The following is a 25,716-nucleotide window of genomic DNA, read 5'->3' as shown; positions in this document are numbered from 1 at the left end:
TTCGGCATGTGACAAATACAATTTGATTTGATGTGCCAAAAATGCAGGCCTGTCTTGTCCGCTCTGGCTCTTAACCCCCCTCCCCTCCTTTCCTAAGTTCTTTCCCAAGGCCTAGATCAGCTGCTGGCGTCAGCTGTTAATCGTACATCTTTAGGCATTGTTGTAGGGGTGACTGCTCCATGTGGTTCAGAGATTTCTCCCCAGTCCCAGAGCGTGTGTTCTCGGGGTCGAATTCATTAGGCGACACCGTAGCAAGATGTTTTGCAATGGGGAAACAAAAACCAAGCATTTCTTATTGGACAAATCTAGGTAGGCCCTGCCTGTTCCAGTCAGTTTTCTGTTTTTTGGTGCCTAATGAACACAACCTTGCTGCTGCTTTCTGTTGTAGATCCTGACGCTGGAGGAGCGGGCAGACGCGGCCGCAGAGACCCAGGAAGAGAGGCAGGGGAAGATGCTGCTGCACACCGAGTACTCCCTCCTCTCGCTGCTCCATAACCAGGACGGAGTGGTGCACCACCATGGCCTGTTCCAGGTAAATAGCAATAGTTTACTTGGTGCATCACAAACTTTCAGGTACATTGCTTGGTGCTGCAGCCCTTTGTAATGTCTTTCAATGATGAGAACTTCAGACATGTACTGAATTACTGTGATTGTACATTATTCTTTCTGATGAGACTTGCATAGTTTTTTACTAGCCTCCCAAAGACACCCATTCAGGGTAAAAAAATTATATTCACACCCCCTACCAACCACACTGCACAGTCCCAGTCCAGTTGAGCTTAGAGACACTTCCATAGAAATATTGAAGCACCTTTTTCTTCAAGCCATCACTTTCCTAGTCGACCACTCGCACAGTGACTCAGCCCTCCCGCCCTTCCCATTTCTTTATAACTTTGTTATTGTTCCCTCTGCCGCCTCTCTCTTTCACAACCCTATTCCTCCTCAACGCGCTCTTCCTAGAATAGCTACATTGAGCCGTGTGGCATGATTCATTCAAGGCTACAACGCTATTGATTGGTTTATTATAGTTCCGTCTCCAAGAGGGCCAGTTAATAATGATTTGTCTCAGGAAAGCCTTGAGGCCCAGCCATCTAAATCTGGACAAACCAATACCAATGGGGATCAGCTGGGGACGGTGGCTCGCTCTGAGGTGAATAGAGAAGAATGACCTTTGTTATTCATCTCAACCCCCCCCCAGGCTCAGTAGAGGTGAATGTGTCCTATTCACATTGGAGATGGGATGGTTGTGCACATCACTGAGCCCTGTCATCTCCCCCACTGTTCTCTCTCATAGCTGATCGTCAGACTGCAATTTCACTCGGCAATGGAAGCCGTTCAATTGTCATGTCTTTAGTCCGAATTTGTTCTTTTTTAAAATCTTCTAAAGAGATGCCCCAGAGTTATATTGTTTAGGGCACACGTAGCACAATGTTTTGCAAAAAAAAAAAAGGTTTTATTGGACAAGCACATTTTAATTCTGTTTTGTGGCCTTTTGTTTGTGCTTACTGAACACTACCTATAACAACAGATCGTAAAGCGCGCTGATAAAGGATACGGTCTCCTCTTTAATCACCCTAACCAATCCGCTCTCTCTCCCCTGTCCACTTTAGGACCGGGCGTACGAGATTGTGGAGGACCCGGAGGCCAACAATGGCAAGGTACGCCGGATGAAGAAGCGGATCTGCCTAGTGCTGGACTGCCTCTGTGCGCACGATTTCAGCGACAAGACTGCAGACCTCATCAACCTGCAGCACTACGTCATCAAGGAGAAGCGGCTGAGCGAGCGCGAGGCCATCGTCATCTTCTACGACGTGGTGCGTGTGGTGGAGGCCCTGCACAAGGTGAGTCCGACCAACAAAACATGTACAGCACGTTTTTGAGGAAGACAAGGTGCGGAATCGCTAATCTTGATCACAATGCGTATGCCTAATTATTTGGAACCCGAGGCGATTTGTAGATCAGTGATTCAACTCAGTCCGACTACAATGTAGCTGTTTGGATTTAGGCTGTTTCGAACACGTCCATCTGCTTCTCGACTAGGGTTCAGTCTGTGCTTTGCAGATTGACCAGGCTTTAAATTATCTGTTGATGGCCAGTTGTTGGGAAGTTGTATGTCAGATTATCTGGTCACTGCCTACTGCCTTCACAGGCTGACCTTCATGATCAAGTAATTGGTCACGGACTTGACTATATAGTCATCTATGACCCATAGCTTTGACGACTATGTTCTTGAAAATATTTATGTATTAAAGTGTTTCTTTACGGTCTCCAACTTAAGTCTTGGGCGGGTTCAGACAAATCAAAATGTTAAATTTTTGTTATGTAGCCCCTCCGTTGAGTCGTCCAAGCTAAACCGCTCCTATAGAGCACTAACAGCATTGACTTGAGTTGCTTTTGTTCCAGTGCTTCATTCAACAACCGTCTGACAAATCTCATCCGTCTCTACCTCTTTCACCCTGCAGAAAAACATTGTGCACCGAGACCTGAAGCTTGGAAACATGGTGCTGAACAAACGGTAAGGACACAGTCATGCTTTCATGTTTGGTTTAGCCATGCGAGAGGCCCCATCCAGTGTGTGTCCGGTGTGCAACTGGGCTTCAACCCGAGCAGGGTCAAGTCCTCGCAGCCTCGAGTAGACAGATCTCCCAGCCCAGTCCCTTCACCCCTCTTTCTCGCTCTCTAGTACGAGTCAGTGACTGATTCCCTGTGGTCGGGTTTTGGAAGGCAGTGATGGGAACCTAGTGCGAAAAAGAGGTTGAAGAACATGCTCTTTTACTTTGTGCTCCGAGAGAGGGGGGGGGGGTGGAACCGCACATGGTTGGAACCGCACATGGTTGGAACTCAGGTGCACATCAGGGCACAGTGCTGTGCTGCCATGAATATGATGGGCCCTGCAGAATTCAGCCAGCTCCTTATCCATAAAGCCCCCCCCCCCCCCCCCAAAAAAATATATATTTTCAGTCTTGTGTTCCATTATTTGAAATTGTTTTGTTTTTTACATTGGGTAAAAGTAATGCTGCTTTTAAAAGTTAATAAACTTATCCCATTTAAGAGAAGGGCATTCAAACATTTAGCTGTGATTTTTCACACGTGCTCCACATTAAATCCTTGGGAAACGTATATTTAGAAAAGGAATACTTTCACCAAATTACCAAAATGATTTCTCTGTACATTCTCACCAAGTTCACCCATTAGGCAAACCATTAACAGTATTAAATTGCCTATTGTTGTATCATAAAGATAACCTTTCACATTGAAGAACTACAGTGTTCTTTGTTTACACCCATTAAGCCGTAGACCCAACCATCTCTTAAAGAATTCACGTGAACACATGACTGAAAATATTTCAAGATTAAAACACTAACTTCCAAGTGCTAAAGGTAGTAGCCTAAAATTAGAAATTTAACACAAGGGTGTCGTTAAAACACTACCTAGGCCTTTATCATGAGATCCTTTGAGTGACTTTGGTTCAGGTTATGATATGAGCAAACTGAACATATTTTTGTCTTGCCCTTTGGAGCAGGGCATGTAATGGCCTTTGTCATTGCAATAGTCCTGATCTTATGTGTTTGCTGGGTTGTGTCCAGTCCAATGGATGCTTGCTCATCTCTGGGAGGAAGGACATCATCATTGCGCAGCAGCTGATAGCTAGTTCCATCAGTGTGAAAGGTCCTTGGCCAGAACACCAGGCTCCAGACAATTTAAGCTGTGAAGGAGAAAGGCAGACAAAAATATACAAGGCATTAAAACCTTGCATTTAAGTACCAAGAAAAATACCTGTAGTGCTGTTTGTTCATCTCCTTACACTTGTGGGGAGAGCAGGTTTCTGCTGAAAGACAAATTCCAGATCAATAGGTAAAGAAAATGTGTGAATTAATCTCCTATAGCTTGTTATTGCCTGTTACTAAAATGCCCTGTACACTCAACCTGGATCCAGCCAAACAATGGCAATGCAGACATTACAAGATAACAAGCTAATAATTAGCAAACGTTTAACTTCATCATTACCAGCAGGCTAGATGTACATGGTATTCATCTTGCCTAAATGCCATGGTTACTCCACTTTTTGGGGGGGGGGTTGACAGAAGTCAAGCTAAAAAACAATGTAATATTCTCTACAAGCCAGTATATTGAATTAAATTGAATTTCCACTTTACCGGTTGTACATGCTGTTGATGGGAGGTAGAGATGGGGTATCCACAGGATAGTGCTGTTTACCTGACTCTTTGCAGTGCCGGTAGTTTGTCGCTTGTATTAATAGCCGAATGTAACCAAAATGTCGCCTGACACACGTTTCCTTGCAATCAGCTGGAAGTGTTTGCCTTTTAGTTAGGCTTGGCCATATTTTTCAAGTGTCTGTCATGTGCAAATTGCATCAGTTGAAAATAACTGGAAATACAGACCAGTGTACTAAAGGTTGTGTTGGTAACACTTCCCTGTGGATATTGTTTTATCAAATTACCTCTGACATAGATTACTGGTTGTCAACCGATGTCCCTGAATTGAAATTAAGTTAACATTCTGACTTTTAATGGGACTGTTCGGGAATGCTGAGCCTACATGTTAGAGATGAGTGTAACTATTTCACTCTCCGATTTCTTTACGAGCCTAGTATTAATCTAGCTGGTCAGCTAGCTGAATATGCCGATGTCTAGCTATTTAGCCATTTCATCTGTGCCTGTCACTAAACACTTAACATAACAAACTGACAAACATATCGTCCTGGCTTTGCACAACAGCAATCAACATTAACCACAGAATGCAACTGGCCATCTCAGCTAGCTGGCTATAACATTACCTGGATGCAACTGTCTAGCTAGCAAACAAGATAATTAACCCTTGTGCTTTTCTGGAAAAAAATTGTCCATTATGGTATGGGTCAGGTTGACCCGCACAGTTTAAACAAAAAATCAAGTAAAAACAACTATTGTCTTGTCAGATCTTTCAGAAAGAAATACAAGAAAAAACTCTAAGAACTATTTGTTGAAAATATTTCTCACAAACTATCATTTTGTGTTTCCCCAGGTAGGCTTTTTCCCCCTGGTGTTTTCCATTAACACTTAGGTGTGATTTGACTTTATTGGTCAAGCATCCCTTCAGTCTTTCTCTCCACATGTTGAACGCAATGTACGTGTGTGCTTTCTGCAGATGTATTTATCGCATTCTACACAAGTGGTGTTGGTTTTACTGTCTTGGCGAGAATGGCAGAGCAAATTGTGTAGTTCCTGGAACAATTTTGAGTACATTGGAAGCTGACAGTCTACCTTGACTTTGTCGTGGTGACAGTGACCATTCTATATTACTGTCTTTGGACTTCCGTGTCCTCTCTTCTCTGGATGATGGTTGTTGCATGCGCTCTCATCTGAAACCTCTTCACCAAAGCAAATTCACAATCAGGAGGACAATGCTGTTGATGATCCAATCTCTGAAACCTCTTCTATTTCGCAGTCCAGAATTTGTGATGAGGCTTCATTGATTGAATCTTTTGGAGCTCATTTTTGACTCTCTGTCAGATCTGCTGCTCTCGCACTGAGAAGGTTGGGCAACTCCTTTTCGCCCATAATTATAAAAGTGCAACCAGAACCAGTCAAAGCCGAATCCATCAAAGACACTGTTTATTTTGGACCCGTGCGAATATCAATACACATGAAATTCTCCGGGTCAAAATGACCCACATGTCTGCAGATTTTGTATTCAAACATTCCCCAACACATCAGTATGTTAACATTTTGAAGTTAGGTTCATGACCCTAAATGAGAAAAGTCATTGAATTTCATGGAGAAAGAGGTTAACTAGTATTTTTGGCAACTCAAAAGTAGAAATGGGTCAAATTGACCAATAAAACAATGCACGAGGGTTAAACAACGGGAAAGTGGCATATTCATGGGTCTGAATGGGTTTCATTCATGCATACACATTCATATCTAATTACTAGTGCCCATACATCTGTTTCTCAAACTAGACACTCTAATGTACTTGCCCTGTTGCTCACCGGGGCCTCCCACTCCTCTTTCTATTCTAGTTGGAGACAGTTTGCGCTGTTCTGTGAAGGGAGTAGTACACAGCGTTGTACGAGATCTTCAGTTTCTTTGCAATTTCTTGCATGGGATAGCCTTCATTTCTCAGAACAATAATAGACTGAGTTTCAGAAGAAAGTTATTTGTTTCGGGTAATTTTGAGCCTGTAATCGAACCCACAAATTTCTGATGTTCCAGATACTCAACTAGTCTGAAGAAGGCCAGTTTTATTGCTTCTTTTAATCAGAACAATAGTTTTCAGCTGTGTTAACATAATTGCAAAAGGGTTTTCGAATGATTAACTAGCCTTTTTAAAATGATCAACTTAGATTATCGAACATGACGTGCCATTGGAACAGAGGACTGATGGTTGCTGATATTGGGCCTCTGTATGTCTATGTAGATATTACATTAAACATCTGCTATTTCCAGCTACAATAGTAATTTACATTAACAATGTCTACACTTTTTTTCTGATCAATTTAATATTTTAATGAACAAAATGTGCTTTTCTTTCAAAAACAAGGACATTTCTTAATGACCAAACTTTTGAACGGTAGTGTACATTTTGCACAATGAGCACTTGTCTCTCAAATACATTTAGTTATTGGTTAGCTAGCTAGTGAATTTTTGCCTTACTAGCATTGACATGAAATCAGTCAACACCTCAAGGCATTGTATCAATAATATGAAACGAGCCACTTATGATTCCCCACATGGCAGTTTCTTGTCAGCTCTTTCTAGCAAAATTTGGCCATCCAGAATCTCAACACGCTAACTTCTGCACCATGGAAGCGCGCACATCATTCTCCTGACATGGTCAGCTAACCCATCTATACTGAATCTAGAACGATATCGCAGCCTCTTGCAATATAGATATTGTGGATGTCAGTATTGCAATCTTATATTAAAAGTAGATTAATCGTGCATCCCCAGTGAGCACCATTCGGCCGCCGTAGTGGTGATGAAACAAAGTGTTTTGTTGTGGCCGGTTGGGCTGCTGCACAGAACAGAGCAGACGAGTAGAACACTCTGTCCCAGCTGGAGACAAAAGGAGAGGCCTGCCAAAGGCCCTCCATAGCTCAGGGCTGACTCACCATGGACACACATGTCTCTCGCTCTCACACACACTCAGCCCTCTATTTACTCTCCCTCCCTCCCTCCCTCTGCTCTGTCTGTCAGAATATTTTTTTTCTCAAACTCTTTGCGCCTTACTCCTTTCTGTTTTCTCATGCTTCCTTTCTTCCATTCCCTCTCATTGTCTTCCTTTTTTGGCTTTTGCCTTTGCTCTCCGTGGTTTCATGTGTCCTCGCTGAATGTGCATGCATACAGTATGGGGGAGGGATGGATGGAGAAAGGCCTCTCCCAGATTTGGGGTATGCAAAAACGATTTTACACCAGACATTTGTACATGTGAAGCAGGACAAATGTAAGCACCCCCGATTTGATATTCGATCTCTGTGCACTTTCACCACCCTGTGAAGTTCATAACTTATTTAATCTGCCTAATAAACTACATGCTTTTCCCAGTCCTAGTGGTGGGCTATGTTGTTTGGTCTTATCATCGAATGAATCCAAGTTTACTTCGATATGATTGCTATTATATAACTATTTGTGCATAAAGGCGTTTACACGGTTATTTCTTGTGTAATTTTTGACAAACATTGCTTGCTGACAATGAAGGTACCTGCATTTCCTGTTTCCACCATGGTTCAGGTCATTAATCCACAGGAAATGGATGGAAATGAGGCTATTATTGCATTTTGCCAGCAAGTTGTTTTAAATAGCTGGTGTTTGTAGGCTAGTAATACTTGAATAACCGAGGGTGTACTTTAGGGTTGTAAGATGTTTGGTTGATTGCTAACTAGACTTGAGCCTCCTTGTCAGGTAATCAGTCTTTAGACTGCGAGGTGCTTGTTTGTCATCATGCTTCTGTCAGCTGCCACTGACGGTGACATCAGCCTCTGCATATATTCCCACTGACTGTGCTGTACAGGTGTAAACTAATCTTCAATCTTCCCTTCACCAACTTCCTGTCCTGCAAAGCTGTGTGCGGTATCATTGTCAGGAGTTTGCTTATGCTGGAAATAAACATTGCAAACCAAATTTAAAAAGGGTGGTTCAGGGTTCACAAATAAGTAAAAAGGCAACATTTCAAAAATAGGAGCAGCTTTTAGTAGCATTTCAAAGTCCATCTGTTTAAAACTGGAAAGCAAAGTTGACCTTTTTTTATATTGTAAATTGTTTGATTGGACACCAGTCACACACAGGTAAATCCTAAAATGTTTGAGGGAAATCCTTGACCTCACCACACTGTTCTGTTTTTTTTTTTTTTAAATCTCTCAAATATAGCATCAATTTGAGGGACACTCCTGCTGAATTTTTTTTTTAGTAAAAACATTTTTTGTGCAATTTGAGCTTTATGTAGAGCCAGAGGATGCCATGTTCAACTCCTTTCCCATCAGTCTGGTTATTTTGGGCAGGATGGGGGGGAGTCACAAGGGATGTGGAGGTTTCTGGTTTCCTGTCTCCTGGGGTCACATGACCAGAAAGTGGAGACGGTGTGGTTGTTTTGGTCAACCCAGTCCTAAAGGTCCCTCTCACGAGGCAAACACGCTATCTCTTTCATGGAGAGGATACAGAGTAAGAATAGCAACCGCAGTTGTGTGATGCATGCAGGCGAAAGAAAGGCCCCCTTTAATAAAGCAGCTTTTTATCTAGAGCCCTTCAAGCGCAGCTTCCTGTCATTGTGAAGTTCAAAAGGCTACTGCATTATAGACAATTCATGCTCACAAATTTTAAATAGCCTCAGATGGTAGACTGTCAAGACATAACATTTTAAAAGATTAAACAATTTTTACAATGTGGCATTTTTAGCAAGCATGTTTTCACAGGAATTAACCTTAGCCTAAATGTGGCCTTCTGTCTGTGCGCGCAGAATGTGAACCGCACACAGTGTGAAAGTGAGAGAGCATAGGGGAAGCTGCATTGACCTCGGTCCTTGGAGAAAGGGGTGAGAACATGAACTTGAGTGGACTAAGGCGCTAAATTTCAGTTGTGATTTGTGTAGCCTGTGCATGCGTTGTGTGGGTGGACTTAAGGAAAAGTGCACACACAAGCTTATGTGCTTTGCATACACATTCGTCAATTCAATTCCATGCAGGATTAGTCATTGAGATAATTAGCCCAAACCACAGGTTGACTCACATGTTTGTCAAAGTGCAGCCTTTTTTATTTCCTCTTTCTCTCTACATGTTTCTCTCTACTGTATGAAGGCCTACCATTAAACCTTGCACCCCCCCCCCCCCCCCCCCCCCCCCCCACACACACACTGTTTATCTATGATGACTCATGCAAACATCTGATAGGCCTATGTTTCTACAGAAACCAATATGATGTCCCTAGCAACGGCGCTTGAGTGCCAGACTGTCTGGAGTTTACTCTGTCTCTAGATATCACTGTCCTCCTGGTTTGGAGTTGTCCCTTCAACTGCTGCTTGTGATCGTATAGTCTTGTGTTTCTTTGAAACTTCTTAGCATAAAAAAAGAAACCCAAGAGTCTAATGCTTTGCTCAGTTAAATGTGCTGCAGTCAAATTAATTAGTGAGTGACATACGCCTCCCACGTCAGTCGGCATCTATTTAGTTTCATGAAGCATTGTGTATCACACAGGCCTACCAAACACGTATGTTTTTGTGATGACGAGGCAGACCATTACAGTCAGGAAGTGGAGTACAGTTTCCTTGGGTCATATTCATTAGGGCATACTGTGGTGCATTTCTTTCACGCAGTTTCTGACAGTTCTTCTGTTTTATATCTACTGAATATGACCCTGGTGTGTGTTGGTGTCTCTGTGTACCTTAGGACTCACCGGATTACCATCACCAACTTCTGCCTGGGCAAGCACCTGGTGAGCGAGGACGACCTGCTGAAGGACCAGCGAGGAAGTCCAGCCTACATCAGCCCTGACGTACTGAGTGGTGAGAGGAGACACACACACACACACACACACACACACACACACGGCTTGTGAGGGGAAAGGAGAAGGAAGTTCTGTCAGTCTGTCACAAATGCTACTGACTGATGCCAAACACAATCGCATAACAGTTCAATTGAAACTTCCATATCTCCATGCTTACTTTATGTAACAAGTGGACGCAAATCATGTAGGCCTATTGATTTCCAAGGGTAACTCGCATGTTATTTGTGAAATGTGTTGGAGGTTTGACTGATAAACTCCTGTTATATCTTTTACTGTTCTGTTGAAAGGGTCAGCCAAGTTTAATCTGGGTCGAGCTGGGTAACTGCGAGTCAGTCAGTAGGCTTGCGTAATGTTTGGCAGGCCACTGTTGCGTTGGATATTTCCGGTTATTAGGCAACATCGATAGCCTATTTTGCAAACTTGGGAACATTAGTGAAGGCTGAAAATCTCAAGGTATTTTGTTTTTCATTTATTGACTTGATCATCTCCGTTGCATGATGTTCTCTCGTGATAAGCTATGTGTTAGGGTATGTGGTGTTGCTTTTGTTTGGGTTTATTGCAAACATGTATACTGTGCTACATTTTGCTATTAGTTGAATCGCTTGCTGCAGAGACGGCACACAATATTCCATCACTCGGTAGTTTGTGCACGCACTTCGTGCACACAGTTTGAAAAGTGTTCTTAGCCCTTCAGTCTAGACACGATTGTCAGGGAAACGTGTGAAACGAGCAGATTTGGATGGTGTCTTCTTCCCCTCTCCATTTAAAACGCAGAACCCAGGCCTATATGAGCGGAACATGACAAGTTGGAGACAGAACAATGACAGAACAATGAAACTGAGCTCCGGTGAGTCACCCTGATGACTCACCGAGAGGGAAACTACTCCCAACCCCCCCCCCCGTCTGTGTCAAATGCATTACCATTATTGCCCCATGGGCGGAGGGAGGGAAGCAAGTGACTGCCTCTTTAACACTTTTCTCTGGTTCTAAAGAAGAGCACCATGCTCATTTGTCCTCCCATACATCACTGTCTTCTGACTCCTCGTGCCTTTACTGTTTGATATAGGTTTAAGCATAATGGAGGTATGGGATTGCGGTTGGGAATTTCTTGGAAGATGAGTCTAGAGCTGCTGCAGTTGGAGTGTTGAGTCACATTGTCTTCTTCTGTGTCCAATTGGTTAATCATTCAGTCTGAGGTTGATTAATGAGATATTATGGGTGGTTCTGGAGGAGGACAGTGGGTTGAAGAGTAACGACAATGTTTGTGGTTGAATTAAGATTCGATAGTGTGATTGTACTGGTGCATGTACGTACATGATGTGGAAGCCTATATGCAAAACATGTTTTTTAAAGAAGTGTCGTTTTCTCAGTTGCAAAATGTCAAACATGAACCCGTTTTCCATCCACACTTTTCATGCGTGTATATGTCGGATACAAAATGTAATGACGGGAATAATAGAAACGGTACATTTTCATATTGTCAACATGTTTTTTTTGGTGAACTTTCAAAATGTCGATAACATTTAAACTTTGTCACTGAAATGCTGGTGGAAATGCTTTTATGCTCAAATGAATGTAATAATATCGTATCAAAAACTTTGAGTCAGGCGACGTTGTCTTCCCAGTATGACTTGTCACAAAAGCATGCCGTTTAGGCTACAGATGAAATAAATGATGCACTTCAGAGTGGTGAAAGTGCGTAGTGATGAGCTTGATGCTGCTTTCCAATAAATATCAAGGGTCTTATTCTGGTGACAGGATAGTCGATGCTTGGCTGCCGTTAGAAAAAAAAAAAAAACTTTTTTGTTGTCCATAACGATAATCTCATGTTGGCTATACGTGTTCTCTAGCCAACAGCGCTCAGATAGCATTGGTCCCATGCTAGCATTGAATTTTTTTTATCCGGTACATGGGAATTTAACTGCAAGGTATTTTAATGTGCATTACGTCATCACTTACAGCCTTTTATCTGTACAAGTCCAGTTGATGGAAACTCATCTTTGGTGGGAAAATTCACTTTTTTAAAATTATTATTTAAAAGATTTTAATAAATCTGTCGCCATTTGTAATGAAACCTAGTTCGTGAAACATTTTTTAAATGAATCTATTGTCTTCCTTTGCAGGCCGGCCGTACCACGGTAAGCCCAGTGACATGTGGGCCCTTGGCGTGGTGCTGTTCACCATGCTCTACGGCCAGTTCCCCTTCTACGACAGCATACCTCAGGAGCTATTCCGCAAGATCAAGGCTGCAGAGTACTCCATCCCAGAGTAGGTCAACATACAACCCCCCCACCAATAGTGCCACACATCCCATACTAAACCACACAAGCATTATTACTCCACTACTACAGAGTTCCTACTATGATGCATATCATGACAGTTGGTCTACTCAAGGACTTGGTGCAAGTCTGCCAATATCAATTAATTTCTGAGCCATACACTATTAATTAACTAATAGTAATGTATGCTGTTTAGCAGATGCTTTTATCCAAAGTGACCAAAGTGGCATGCATTTTACATACAGGTGGTCCTGGGACTCGAACCCACTATCCTGGCTTTGCAAACGCTATGCTATACCAACTGAGCTACGGATGACCGTGCTCTTATTGGTTCCTCCTATGTATTATGCAACAGTTTCTCCTTCTGGTTTTGACAGCCATAAATAACTATTCCCCCACTATCCTTTCCTCCCTCTCTCCCTTCAGGGACGGGCGTGTGTCGGAGAACACTGTGTGTCTTATACGGAAGCTGCTGGTGCTGGACCCCCAGCAGAGGCTAACCGCTGCCGAGGTCCTGGAGTCTCTCAGTGGCATTATTGCCTCATGGTGAGTCACGCCCTCTGGTGGACAGGGAGAGAACTGTAAATATTGCCAGTTGTGGTTTAAAAAGTGCATAACAACAATGCATTCTGGTTTGAGAATATCATGTTTAACTTGGTGGCATTAATAGAATCATCAGTCAACCCTTGCTGTGTCTATAAACTGCCTTTTGTGTGTGCGCTTTGCAGGCAGTCAGTATCCTCTTTGACCGGACCTCTTCAGGTTGTACCGGACATTGATGACCAGGTCAGCCACCCAGAGCATCTCCAGGAGGTGAGATCCCTGTTGTCAACAACCCCTTGATCCTCCTTTAGCATTAGCACATGGCTAATCCTCAGAACTTCAGCTCACCCAAAGCCTTCTGGGGAACAGAGCCAAATGCTCCTCTCTTATTGACCGGTGCTTTGGTGTTTGATGTTCTCACTGCGCCACCATGAGGCTAGCACTTTCATTACATTTGAATCCAATCTTCTTAAATCTAAAGGTGTTGTAAGAAATACAAAAGTGTGTATAGTATAGCTTGACATAGTGAGGGGGAAAAAGTATTTGATCCCCTGATTTTTTTACGTTTGATCATTTCTTTGTCAGTGGGCAGTCTAATTTTAATGTTAGGTTTATTTGAACAGTGAGAGACAGAATAACAAAAAAATCCAGAAAAACGCATGTCAAAAATGTTATAAAATGTCCTATACTCAAGTTTGTTACCTGTATAAAAGACACCTGTCCACAGAAGCAATCAATCAGATTCCAAACTTTCCACCATGGCCAAGACCAAAGAGCTCTCCAAGGATGTCAGGGACAAGATTGTAGACCTACACAAGGCTGGAATGGGCTACAAGACCATCGCCAAGCAGCTTGGTGAGAAGGTGACAACAGTTGGTGCGATTATTCGCAAATGACAGTTATTTTGTGTTTCTTCCAATCTCCCTCGGCCTGGGGCTCCCTGTAAGATCTCACCTCGTGGAGTTGAGATGATCATGAGAACGGTGAGGAATCAGCCCAGAACTACACGGGAGGATCTTGTCAATGATCTCAAGGCAGCTGGGACCATAGTCACCAAGAAAACAATTGGTAAAACACCACGCCGTGAAGGACTGAAATCCTGCAGCGCCCGCAAGGTCCCCCTGCTCAAGGAAGCACATATACATGCCCGTTTGAAGTTTGCATGGCCAAGGCAACAAAGGAGTTGCACAAGAAGAAGCACATTAAGTTCCTGTAGTGGCCTAGTCAGTCTCCAGACCTTAATCCCATAGAAAATCTGTGGAGGGAGCTGAAGGTTCGAGTTGCCAAACATCAGCCTCGAAACCTTAATGACTTGGAGAAGATCTGCAAAGAGGACTGGGACAAAATCCCTCCTGAGATGTGTGCAAACCTGGTGACCAACTACAAGAAACGTCTGACCTCTGACTGCCAACAAGGGTTTTGCCGAGGGGTCAAACACTTATTTCCCTTCATTAAAATGCAAATCAATTTATAACATTTTTGACATGTTTTTCTGGATTTTTTTTGTTATTCTGTCTCACTGTTCAAATAAACCTACCATTAAAAGTATAGACTGATCATTTCTTTGTCAGTGGGCAAACGTACAAAATCAGCAGGGGATAAAGTACTTTTTTCCCTCACTGCACATTCTCAGTTATAAAGCTGTAGATTCAAATCAAATCCACATCAAATTTGATTTGTCACATGTGCTGAATACAACAGGTGTAGGTAGACCTTACAGTGAAATGCTTACTTACAAGCAATGCTAACCAACAATGCAGTTAAAGTAAATGATAAGAAATAAAAGTAACAAATACTTAAAGAGCAGCAGTAAAATAACAATAGCGAGTCTATATACAGGGGGTACCGGTACAGAGTCAATGTGCTGGGGCACATGTTAGTCGAGGTAATATGTGCATGTAGGTAGAGTTATTAAAGTGACTGCATAGATAATAACAGAGTAGCAGTATTGTAATGGGTAGCCATTTGATTAGATGTCCAGGAGTCTTATGGGTTGGGGGGGTAGAAGCTGTTTAGAAGCCTCTTGGGCCTAGACTTGGCGCTCTGGTACCGCTTGCCATGCGGCAGCAGAGAGAACAATCTATGACCAGGGTGGCTGGAATCTTTTAGAATTTTTTTTAGGGCTTTCCTCTGACACCATCTGGTATAGAGGTCCTGGTTGGCAGGAAGCTTGTCCCCAATGATGTACTGGGCCATACGCGCTACTCTGTAGTGCCTTGCGGTTGGAGGCAGTTGCCTTGCGGTTGGATGCAGTTGCCTTGCGGTTGGAGGCAGTTGCCTTGCGGTTGGAGGCAGTTGCCTTGCGGTTGGAGGCAGTTGCCTTGCCAGGCAGCGATGCTCTCGATGGTGCAGCTGTAGAACCTTTTGAGGATCTGAGGACCCATGCCAAATCTTTTCACTCTCCTGAGGGGGAATTGGATTTGTCGTGCCCTCATGACTGTCTGTGCTTGGACCCTTTAAAAAATACACTGCTCAAAAAAATAAAGGGAACACTAAAATAACACATCCTAGATCTGAATGAATGAAATATTCTTTACTTTTTTCTTTACATTTGTGTGATTTTGCTGTGAACAAAATCAAACAAAATCACACATTATCAATGGAAATAAAATGTATCACCCCATGGAGGTATGAATTTGGAGTGGCACTCAAAATTAGTGGAAAACCACACTACAGGCTGATCCAAATTTGATGTAATGTCCTTAAAACAAGTCAAAATGAGGCTCAGTAGTGTGTGTGGCCTCCATGTGCCTGTATGACCTCCCTACAACGCCTGGGCATGCTCCTGATGAGGTGGCGGATGGTCTCCTGAGGGATCTCCTCCCAGATCTGGACTAAAGCATCCGCCAACTCCTGGACAGTCTGTGGTGCAACGTGGCGTTGGTGGATGGAGCGAGACATGATGTCCCAGGTGTGCTCAATTGGATTCAGGTCTGGGGAACGGGCGGGCCAGTCCATAGCATCAATGCCTTCCTCTTGCAGGAACTGCTGACACACTCCAGCCACATGAGGTCTAGCAAACTGGTCATGCTGGAGGATGTTGCAGGCAGCAGAACGTTCTCCACGGTGTCTCCAGACTCTGTCACGTGCTCAGTGTGAACCTGCTTTCATCTGAAGAGGACAGGGCGCCAGTGGCGAATTTGCCAATCTTGTTCTCTGGCAAATGGCAAACGTTCTGCACGGTGTTGGGCTGTAAGCACAACCCCCACCTGTGGACGTCGGGCCCTCACCACCCTCATGGAGTCTGTTTCTGACCGTTTGAGCAGACACATGCACATTTGTGGCCTGCTGGAGGACATTTTGCAGGGCTCTGGCAGTGCTCCTCCTTGCACAAAGGTGGAGGTAGCAGTCCTGCTGCTGGGTTGTTGCCCTCCTATGGCCTCCTCCACGTCTCCTGATGTACTGGCCTGGCTCCTGTTAGCGCCTCCATGCTCTGACAGACACAGCAAACCTTCTTGCCACAGCTCGCATTGATGTGCCACCCTGGACTACCTGAGCCACTTGTGTGGGTTGTAGACTCCGTCTCATGCTACCACTAGAGTGAAAGCACCGCCAGCATTCAAAAGTGACCAAAACATCAGCCAGGAAGCATAGGAACTGAGAAGTGGTCTGTGGTCACCACCTGCAGAACCACTCCTTTATCGGGGGTGTCTTGCTAATTGCCTATAATTTCCACCTGTTGTCTATTCCATTTGCACAACAGCATGTGACATTTACTGTCAATCAGTGTTGCTTCCTAAGTGGACAGTTTGATTTCACAGATGTGTAATTGACTTGGAGTTACATTGTGTTGTTTAAGTGTTCCCTTTATTTTTTTGAGCAGTGTGTGTATTTTTTTCACCTTTATTTAATCAGGAAGGCAGGTTGAGGAGAAGTTCTCATTTACAACTGCAACCTGGCCAAGATAAAGCAAAGTAGTATGACACAGTTACACATGGAATTAACAAGCGTACAGTCAATAATAGAAAAAAGTGTATATATACAGTGTGCAAATGGCGTGAGGTAAGGAAATACATAGGCCATAGTAGCGAAGTAATTACAGTTTAGCAAATTAAAACCGGAGTGATAGATGAGCAGATGATGTGCAAGTAGAAATACTGGTGTGCAAAAGAGCAGAAAAGTAAATAAAAACAATATAGGGATGAGGTAGGTAGATTGGGTGGGCTTTTTACAGATGGGCTATGTACAGCTGCAGCGATCGGATAGCTGATGTATAAAGTTAGTGAGGGAAATATAATTCTCCAGCTTCTGCGATTTTTTGCAATTTGTTCCAGTCATTGGCAGTAGAGAACTGGAAGGAAAGGCGGCTAAAGGCTTTGGTGGCTTTGGGGACGACCAGTGAGAGACCTGCTGGAGCACGTGCTATGGGTGTGTGATATGTGAGCCAAGATAAGGACCAGTGAGCTGAGAAGGCGGAGCTTTACTACCTAGCAAAGACTTATAGATGACCTGAAGCCAGTGGCTCTGGCGACGAATATGTAGCGAGGGCCTGTCGAATAGAGCATACAGGTCGCAGTGGTGGGTGGTATTTGGGGCTTTGGTGATAAAACAGATGACACTATGATGGACTGCATCCAATTTGTTGAGTAGAGCGTTGGAGGCTATTTTGTAAATGACATCGCCGAAGTCCAGGATCGGTAGGATAGTCAGTTTTACGAGGGTATGTTTGGCGGTGTGAGTGAAGGAGGCTTTGTTGCGAAATAGGAAGCCGATTCTAGATTACATTTTAGATTTGAGATGTTTAATATGAGTCTGGAAGGAGGGTTTACAGCCTAACCAGGCACCTAGGTATTTGTGTTGTGAATCCAGCCAACATGTCAGATTTACGAAAAAGGCTTTTCGGCGAAAGTAAACGATGCTATTATCTGAGGATAGCACCTCCATAAACAAAAGAGAGAAAAGCATATTTCGACCCTGCAGGCGCGAGACAAAACGCAGAAATAAAAATGTAAATAATGCCTTACCTTTGACGAGCTTCTTCTGTTGGCACTCCAATATGTCCCATAAACATCACAAATCCAACTTGCGCAACGTGACTGCAAAATATCTCAAAAGTTACCTGTAAACTTTGCCAAAACATTTCAAACGACTTTTTTAATACAACTTTAGTTTTTTTTTTTTATGTAAATAATCAATAAAATTGAAGACTGGATGACCTGTGTTCAATACAGGAAGAAAACAAACTGACGCATGCTTTCTGGTCATGCGCCTCTTTCAAACAGTACACATGAAGTGACCCTCGTTCAAGATGGCCGTACTTCATTACACAAAGGAATAACCTCAACCAATTTCTAAAGACTGGTGACATGCAGTGGAAGCGGTAGGAACTGCAAGCAAGTCCCTTAGAAATCTGGATTCCCAATGAAAAACAATTGAAAAGAGTGACCTCAAACAAAAACATTCTGAATGGTTTGTCCTCGGGGTTTCGCCTGCTACATAAGTTCTGTTATACTCAGACATGATTCAAACAAACTTCCGAGTGTTTTCTACCCAAATCTACTAATGTGCATATCTTATCTTCTGGGGAGGAGTAGCAGGCAGTTGAATTTGGGCATGCTTTTCATCCAAAATTCCAAATGCTGCCCCTATCCTAGAGAAGTTAAGAGCAGTTGGAGGCCATGGAAGGTGTGTTGTATGGCATTGAAGCTTGTTTGGAGGTTAGTTAACAATGTCCAAAGAAGGGCCAGGTGTATACAGAATGGTGTCGTCTGCGTAGAGGTGGAGCAGGGAATCACCCACAGAAAGAGCGACATCTTTAATATATACATAGAATAGAGTCGGCCCGAGAATTGAACCTTATGGCACCCCCATAGACTGCCAGAGTTCCAGACAACAGGCCCTACGATTTGACACACTGAATTCGGAGAAGTAGTTGGTGAGTCAGGCATGGCAGTCATTTTAGAAAACAAAGCTGTTTGCCGATATGGAGATTGACAGTCAAAAGCCTTGGCCAGGTCAATGAAGACTGCTGCACAGTACTCTTTTATCGATGGCGGTTATATAGTTTAGTACCTTCAGCGTGGCTGAGGTGCACCGTGACCAGCTCGGAAACCAGATTGCAGGGAAGGTACGGTGGGATTCGAAATGGTCAGGGATCTGTTTATTAACTTGGCTTTCGAAGACTTTAGAGATGGATATACAGTGGGGCCAAAACGTATTTAGTCAGCCACCAATTGTGCAAGTTCTCGCACTTAAAAATATGAGAGGACTGTAGTTTTCATCATGGGTACACTTCAACTATGACAGACAAAATTAGAAAAAATTCCAGAAAATCACATTGTAGGATTTTTAATGAATTTATTTGCAAATTATGGTGGAAAATAAGTATTTGGTCAATAACAAAAGTTTATCTCAATACTTTGTTATATACCCTTTGTTGGCAATGACAGAGGTCAAGTGTTTTCTGTTAGTCTTCACACACTGTTGCTGGTATTTTGGCCCATTCCTCCATGCAGATCTCCTCTAGAGCAGTGATGTTTTGGGGCTGTTGCTGGGCAACACGGACTTTCAGCTCCCTCCAAAGATTTTCTATGGGGTTGAGATCTGGAGACTGGCTAGGCCACTCCAGGACCTTGAAATGCTGCTTACGAAGCCACTCCTTCGTTTCCCGGGCGGTGTGTTTGGGATCATTGTCATGCTGAAAGACCCAGCCACGTTTCATCTTCATTGCCATTGCTGATGGAGATTTTCACTCAAAATGTCACGATACATGGCCCCATTCTTTCCTTTACACGGACGGATCAGTCGTCCTGGTCCCTTTGCAAAAAAAACAGCCCCAAAGCATGATGTTTCCACCCCCATGCTTCACAGTAGGTATGGTGTTCTTTGGATGCAACTCAGCATTCTTTGTCTTCCAAACACGACGAGTTGACTTTTTACCAAAAAGTTATATTTTGGTGTCATATGGTCAGATGAAATTCTCCCAATCTTCTTCTGGATCATCCATATGCTCTCTAGCAGACTTCAGACGGGCCTGGACATGTACTGGCTTAAGCAGGGGGACACGTCTGGCACTGCAGGATTTGAGTCCCTGGCGGCGTAGTGTGTTACTGATGGTAGGCTTTGTTACTTTGGTCCCAGCTCTCTAGGTCATTCACTAGGTCCCCCCGTGTGGTTCTGGGATTTTTGCTCACCGTTCTTGTGATCCTTTTGACCCCATGGGGTGAGATCTTGCGTGGAGCCCCAGATCGAGAGATATTATCAGTGGTCTTGTATGTCTTCCCATTTCCTAATAATTTCTCCCACAGTTGATTTCTTCAAACCAAGCTGCTTACCTATTGCAGATTCAGTCTTCCCAGCCTGGTGCAGGTCTACCATTTTTGTTTCTGGTGTTCTTTGACAGCTCTTTGGTCTTGGCCATAGTGGAGTTTGGAGTGTGACTGTTTGAGGTTGTGGACAGGTGTCTTTTATACTGATAACAAGTTCAAACAGGTGCCATTAATACAGGTAACAAGTGGAGGACAGAGGAGCTTCTTAAAGAAGGTACAGGTCTGTGAGAGACAAATCTTGCTTGTTTGTAGGTGACCAAATACTTATTTTCCACCATTTGCAAATAAATTCATTAAATCCTACAATGTGATTTTCTGGATTCTGAAGTGTACCTACGATAAATTACAGGCCTCATCTTTTTAAGTGGGAGAACTTGCACAATTGGTGGCTGACTAAATACTTTTTTGCCCCACTGTAGGTCTAAAACAGTTTGGGTCTAGTGTCACCCCCTTTTGAAGAGGGGGGGTGACCTCGGCAGCTTTCCAATTTTTAGGTATCTCGGACAATACGAAAGAGGTTGAACAGGCTGGTAATAGGGGTTGCAACAATGGCGGTGGATAATTTGAGAGGGTCCAGATTGTCTAGCCCAGCTGATTTGTACAGGTCCAATTTTTGCAGCTCTTTCAGAACATCTGCTATTTGGGTGAAGGAGAAGCTGGGGAAGCTTGGGCAAGTTGCAGTGATGGGTGTGGGGCTGTTGGCCGGGGTTACGGTAGCCAGGAGGAAAGCATGGCCAGCTGTAGAGATGCTTCTTGAAATTCTCGATTATCGTGGATTTATTGGTGGTGACAGTGTTACCTAGTCTCTGCAGTGGGCGGCTGGGCGGAGCTGCTCTTATTCTCCATGGACTTTAGTGTCCCAAAACTTTTGAGTTAGAGCTACAGGATGCAAATTGTTTGTGTTGATGTGGAAGCTCTCAACCTGCTCTGCTACAGCCCCGTCAATGAGCTTGGTGGCGTAGGTTCATCAGCTCTGTTTTGACAAGGATGCTGATCTCTTGATCATTAACCTTGGCTCTCTAACTTGTGTTCATTGTGTAACAGTATCTCTGTGTAACAGCAGGGTCGTGTTCAGGAGGCACCAAACGAACAAACTGGGAAGGGACTATGTAGACCTGGTCCAATAAGAAACCCACAGTTTTCTGTTGCAAAATGTTTCAAGGACTTTTCCATGATGTGCCCTAATGCAGGGGTCTTCAAACCTTTCCTCAGGGACCTCTAGACATTCCATGTATTTGAGCTATACCAGATCTAGTACACTTGAGTCAACTAATCAATAACAAAATTGTAAACTGTCTGGGGGTCACTGAGAAGTGGTTTGAAAATCAATGCCCTGATGAACACGACTCAGTGTGTAACTAACTAATAAGCATCTCTGTCTCTCTATCCCAGGTGAAAATGACAGAGGAGTCGTCGCAGTACGAGTTTGAGAACTACATGCGCCAGCAGTTGCTTCTGGCCGAGGAGAAGAACACTATTCACGAGGCCAAAGCCAGCTTCCTCACCAAGCGCCAGTTCGGCGCCATCCCGCCCGTGCGGCGCCTGGGCCACGATGCCACGCCCGTCAGCCCTCTGGACGCTGCCATCCTGGCCCAGCGCTTTCTCCGGAAGTAGCCCCTTCATTCATCGCCTTGACAAGTGGCGTGAGGGACACAAGGGTTGGGTCGGGAAGGTACCCTAAAACTGCCCCAGCTCGACCCTCCCTTGGGTAGAGAGGCCCCTAGCTGTGGTAAGTTAGGTGGTGTGGGAACAGGCATGCGGGGAGGGGGCACCAGAACTGATCACTCGCCTGACAACCTCTCATAGTTTTCACACGTCAAGTCTGGGTGTTGGCAGTGTGCACAGGAATGGCAAGGCTGGAGAATCTGAAGATCTGAACCAAAGGCTCCCACTGACCCCTCCCACCCCCCACCACCACCACTGATCTTAAACACACGGTTCTCTCAGCCAGCAATGGGCACATATGGAGTCTTGCAGGCCAGGGGGATACCAGACATGGTTGTGTGTGTGTGTTTGGACATGAAAAGCTCCCCCATTGTTTCCCTCTGCTGAGACCTGGCCATCACCCTCCTACCTACCCCCATTTCTTATTGAAAACCCTGAGCAATACAGGGCCAAAAGAATCATGTAGCAAACTTCCTCTAACCTCCCTCCCTCAACTCTCCAAACTGGGATCACTTGATCATGGACATCACTCACGTGCCCGCCCGCTCCACTCTTTAGTTTCCTCATAACCAAAATTATCTGGACTAGTCCTGTCTCTAAACTACGACTTCAAATCTACCTCTCTCAATCTTTTATTTTTTAATTTTTTTTTTCATGTGTCAATTTTTCACCATGTCCACCATTCTCAAAAAACAAGGAATTGTCGGTAGTGTTGTCACCGTAGACAGAAAGCATTACTATGTTTTGGCACGTAAAGGTTTGGAATGTGGAATATGAATAAGCTTTTTTCCTTATGAATAATAAGTAGCGTTTTACCCATCTTACATTGAAGATGCTAACTATCAAAGGGTGGCCAAATCGCCTACTTCTGTCTGTACGTCTAGCCAATTGCTTTGCTTTCTTGCTTTCGCTCACCCCCTGTGGAACTTTTTCCATTTAGGCATCTAGTGTCAAATACCTGGAGGTTGTGACACCGAGAGCTGGATGGGGGATGTTTTATTAGATGTTTAAGGTTGATCCTCTCTCGTTATTGCTGTTCTAATTGGCATCTTTGATTTATTAATCACGACGTGGACGCTATAATTTTCTGGGGGGTGATAAATCATGTAGAGTCTTAACTGATTGTTAGCCAAGGAAATGATACCTCCCCCTCGTTCACCACTGAACAACTTCCAGGTATTCAACTTCCCATTTATCCTGTGTGACATCATCATTGTGGGACAAGTATTGGGCATGAATGTGAATGATTGGTATTGTCAGTGTGTAGATAAGTGTGATTTGGGCCAGGGGGCTGTATTAGACAAAGCCATGTCCTTTTCAGTGGTAGGTGTTGACTAGAGCCAAGTTATTTAAGCCCAGTGAGTCAGTGCACACCCTTAAACTAGCCATCCTCTCAATCTCTTTATCTTGCCTGCCTCAGTTGCTTGCACACACTGAGAATATAGGCTTTTCTAAGACTGTCTGGACTGAATGTGTCCGCTATGAAAGATGGGCATCCCTCATGTTGGCCCTGTCTTAGTCGTGAATCCTCTAGTGCGTAGCAATGTCTTAAGTTTAAAATCAAACAAAACTGTAATGATCACAGTAGCTCTCAAGCTCTTTTTGCTGTTTGTAAGTGATATTGTAGTAGCTGATCATGAAAGACTTACTATGATGTTGATAATGATAATTTCATAGTGTGATATTTCAGAGAAACTCGACAATGAGGTTGCGTCTCCATCACTCGGCCATGCCATTGTTATGCACTTTCTCAAGCCTCCCTCTGCTGGCGGTGCCATAGTGGTGCCAAACGTCATGATCAATCCAATCTTTCTCCACAGAGGCAAACGGCTGTTTTGTCTAAATTACACCAGTGTCCTGGAAATACAATGACATTGCTAAAGTAGGTAGATATTTAGTAGGAAACAACTTTGCCGTCAAATTTACTATAGGCAGATGGCAATGTCATAAGTTAACAAAGTTTGTCAGGTCCTAGCTATGTTGCTAAGCTACTAACTTGTGAACGATATTAGGCATCTGTTCACATAGGCTTGCCCATCTTTATGGGTATCCGCATTGCTTAGACCTTCACCCTATTTTTATATCCAAATTGATCACATGAGTAGAAACTCGAGTCAGTTTCCTCCTATTTCTTTGTATATTGTCTTTTTCCTCAATTTCATGTTTGTTGATTTTGTTATTTATTCACTGTCCATTTTCAGGCATCAAATATCTGCCATTTAGCTTTAAGCAAGAAGTCTTCTGGTTCCATTTGTTTCTCCAAACATTCAAACTTGAGCCACCATTGCAGTTTTTTTTCTCTCTAAAGATCTTTTTATTATTTTTTACCATTGCCACACTCGTGGTCAATTTAAGCTACACTACTAATAATGAGACTGACTGCATAGTTCTATTTTTTACACAGAAAATAATCGCACATTATAATGATTTATGGTAGTGATGTTTATTAGCCTGGTCACAGTTCTGTTTGTGCTGTCTTGCCAACTGTTGCCTTGACAGTGACAAACAGATATGGGACCAGGCCAACTGTTTATTGCCCCATACCAGACTTTTGGTCAGTATGTAAATATAATACCATCATGGCAGCGACAACACCAGTAGAGCTTCCATCTAGTGGAACGAATCCAGCTCTGATCAGGGGTACATTCATTGAGGTGAAATGTTGCAGATAGGAATGTGTTGAATAGAACTGACAAGATTTCCTGTCATGTTGAATTCAGAATCATATCTTAATTTCTGTCTGAAAGTTTTGTAACATTGCACACTCCTGAACAGCCCGCTGTAACACAAATTATATATAGACATGCATTAGAGGCAGTAAGTACTAGCCACCCCATTTGAATGAAAAAATATTTATATTCGATTTTGAGGAATGTACGCTCCCCCCCCCCCCCCCCCCCCCCACCTCAATGTGAATTTCTGGGTATAAAAGCAGTATTGTAGTTGATAGTGTCAGTAGTTCATGAGAAAAGGGTATTTTGTGAACACCACAGCCCTTGCTGAAGTTGAAGGCAAATTTCTCATCCCATCTTACTTGAGGGTGACCATAACCCACTATTGGATATAAATATGTAGGTTTATTGGATAAGACCCTTGATAGTAATGTATTATCTGTAGCATTATCAAGATAGTGTTCACATTTAGCTGTTGGAATTGTCCCATTTGTCTATGAAAGTTGTCTCCTTCAGACGGTCTGTGGACTGAAAGCACCATACGAAGCATGATGTTGAGCTCTTTGTAAAATGCGATTTTTGCATGAATTTTTTACTTGCAAGGTGGTCCCACAATATAATTCCCTGTAATCCACCAACTGAGAAGAATTGGGAATTTGAGTCATAAGGAAAAACCTAATGTTTTTCATAATACAACTGATTTTCATTTAATGAACATTCAACAATTTTTCATTTTTACCATAATTCTCAAATGGAGGAAATGTCTGTCAGTTTAATGATGTATTTGATTTGCTGAATATTTGAACTGGAAAATAGATAATGGTGTATGATATGTGGTGGTAAAAATGGTTGAAAACCAGCAGGATTTGTTGTAAGCTGCTTGGTTGGATATGGGCATCTAATACAAAAACCTGGCTAATTGTACAGAGATGGAAGAAAATTAAAAAAGTTTGTATAAAATACATTATTTTTGTACTTCATCAAATCTCTACATGCATGTCAGCAATAAACTTTGATATGGAAAAATTCTCTATATTCCTACTGTTTAATTCAAGTGATACTTTGAATGTTGACAATACTTCCTATCATTGCCAGTAGGTGGAGTACTGTCTCAAATAATAGAAATGCATTTGCTATATGTATAACTAAGAACACCAGATATTGTGTAGTAATAATGACCCCAAGTGTTGAATCCTATATCAATGAAACACTATGTATTCAGTTCACAAAATGGAAAGGAATGGTTATCTTCCTATAGTTTCTACTCTCTTTGGTCTGTCTCATGCCATTA

At 43.2% G+C, this 25,716-nt stretch overlaps 1 protein-coding gene across 1 annotated transcript in view; it reads left to right on the top strand.

Moving 5' to 3' along the window:
- The window catches only part of stk40 (serine/threonine kinase 40), a 30,958-nt gene extending 5,507 nt beyond the window's left edge, over positions 1–25,451 (top strand). The window contains exons 4-11 of the mRNA XM_021595514.3: positions 389–532; positions 1,611–1,841; positions 2,463–2,515; positions 9,881–9,996; positions 12,122–12,266; positions 12,704–12,823; positions 13,006–13,090; positions 21,481–25,451. Coding sequence (XP_021451189.1) covers positions 389–532; positions 1,611–1,841; positions 2,463–2,515; positions 9,881–9,996; positions 12,122–12,266; positions 12,704–12,823; positions 13,006–13,090; positions 21,481–21,702 — 1,116 coding nt within the window. The 3' untranslated portion in view covers positions 21,703–25,451. The remainder of the gene's footprint in view (positions 1–388; positions 533–1,610; positions 1,842–2,462; positions 2,516–9,880; positions 9,997–12,121; positions 12,267–12,703; positions 12,824–13,005; positions 13,091–21,480) is intronic.
- The last annotated feature ends 265 nt before the right edge of the window (positions 25,452–25,716 follow it).

The sequence above is a fragment of the Oncorhynchus mykiss genome, chromosome 3 (genome assembly GCF_057628025.1).
Source record: "Oncorhynchus mykiss isolate SJ-2025 chromosome 3, ASM5762802v1, whole genome shotgun sequence".
NCBI lineage: Eukaryota > Metazoa > Chordata > Actinopteri > Salmoniformes > Salmonidae > Oncorhynchus > Oncorhynchus mykiss.
The sequence above is the reverse complement of the archived record's forward strand: the minus strand, read 5'-3'. Positions and strand labels throughout refer to the sequence as shown.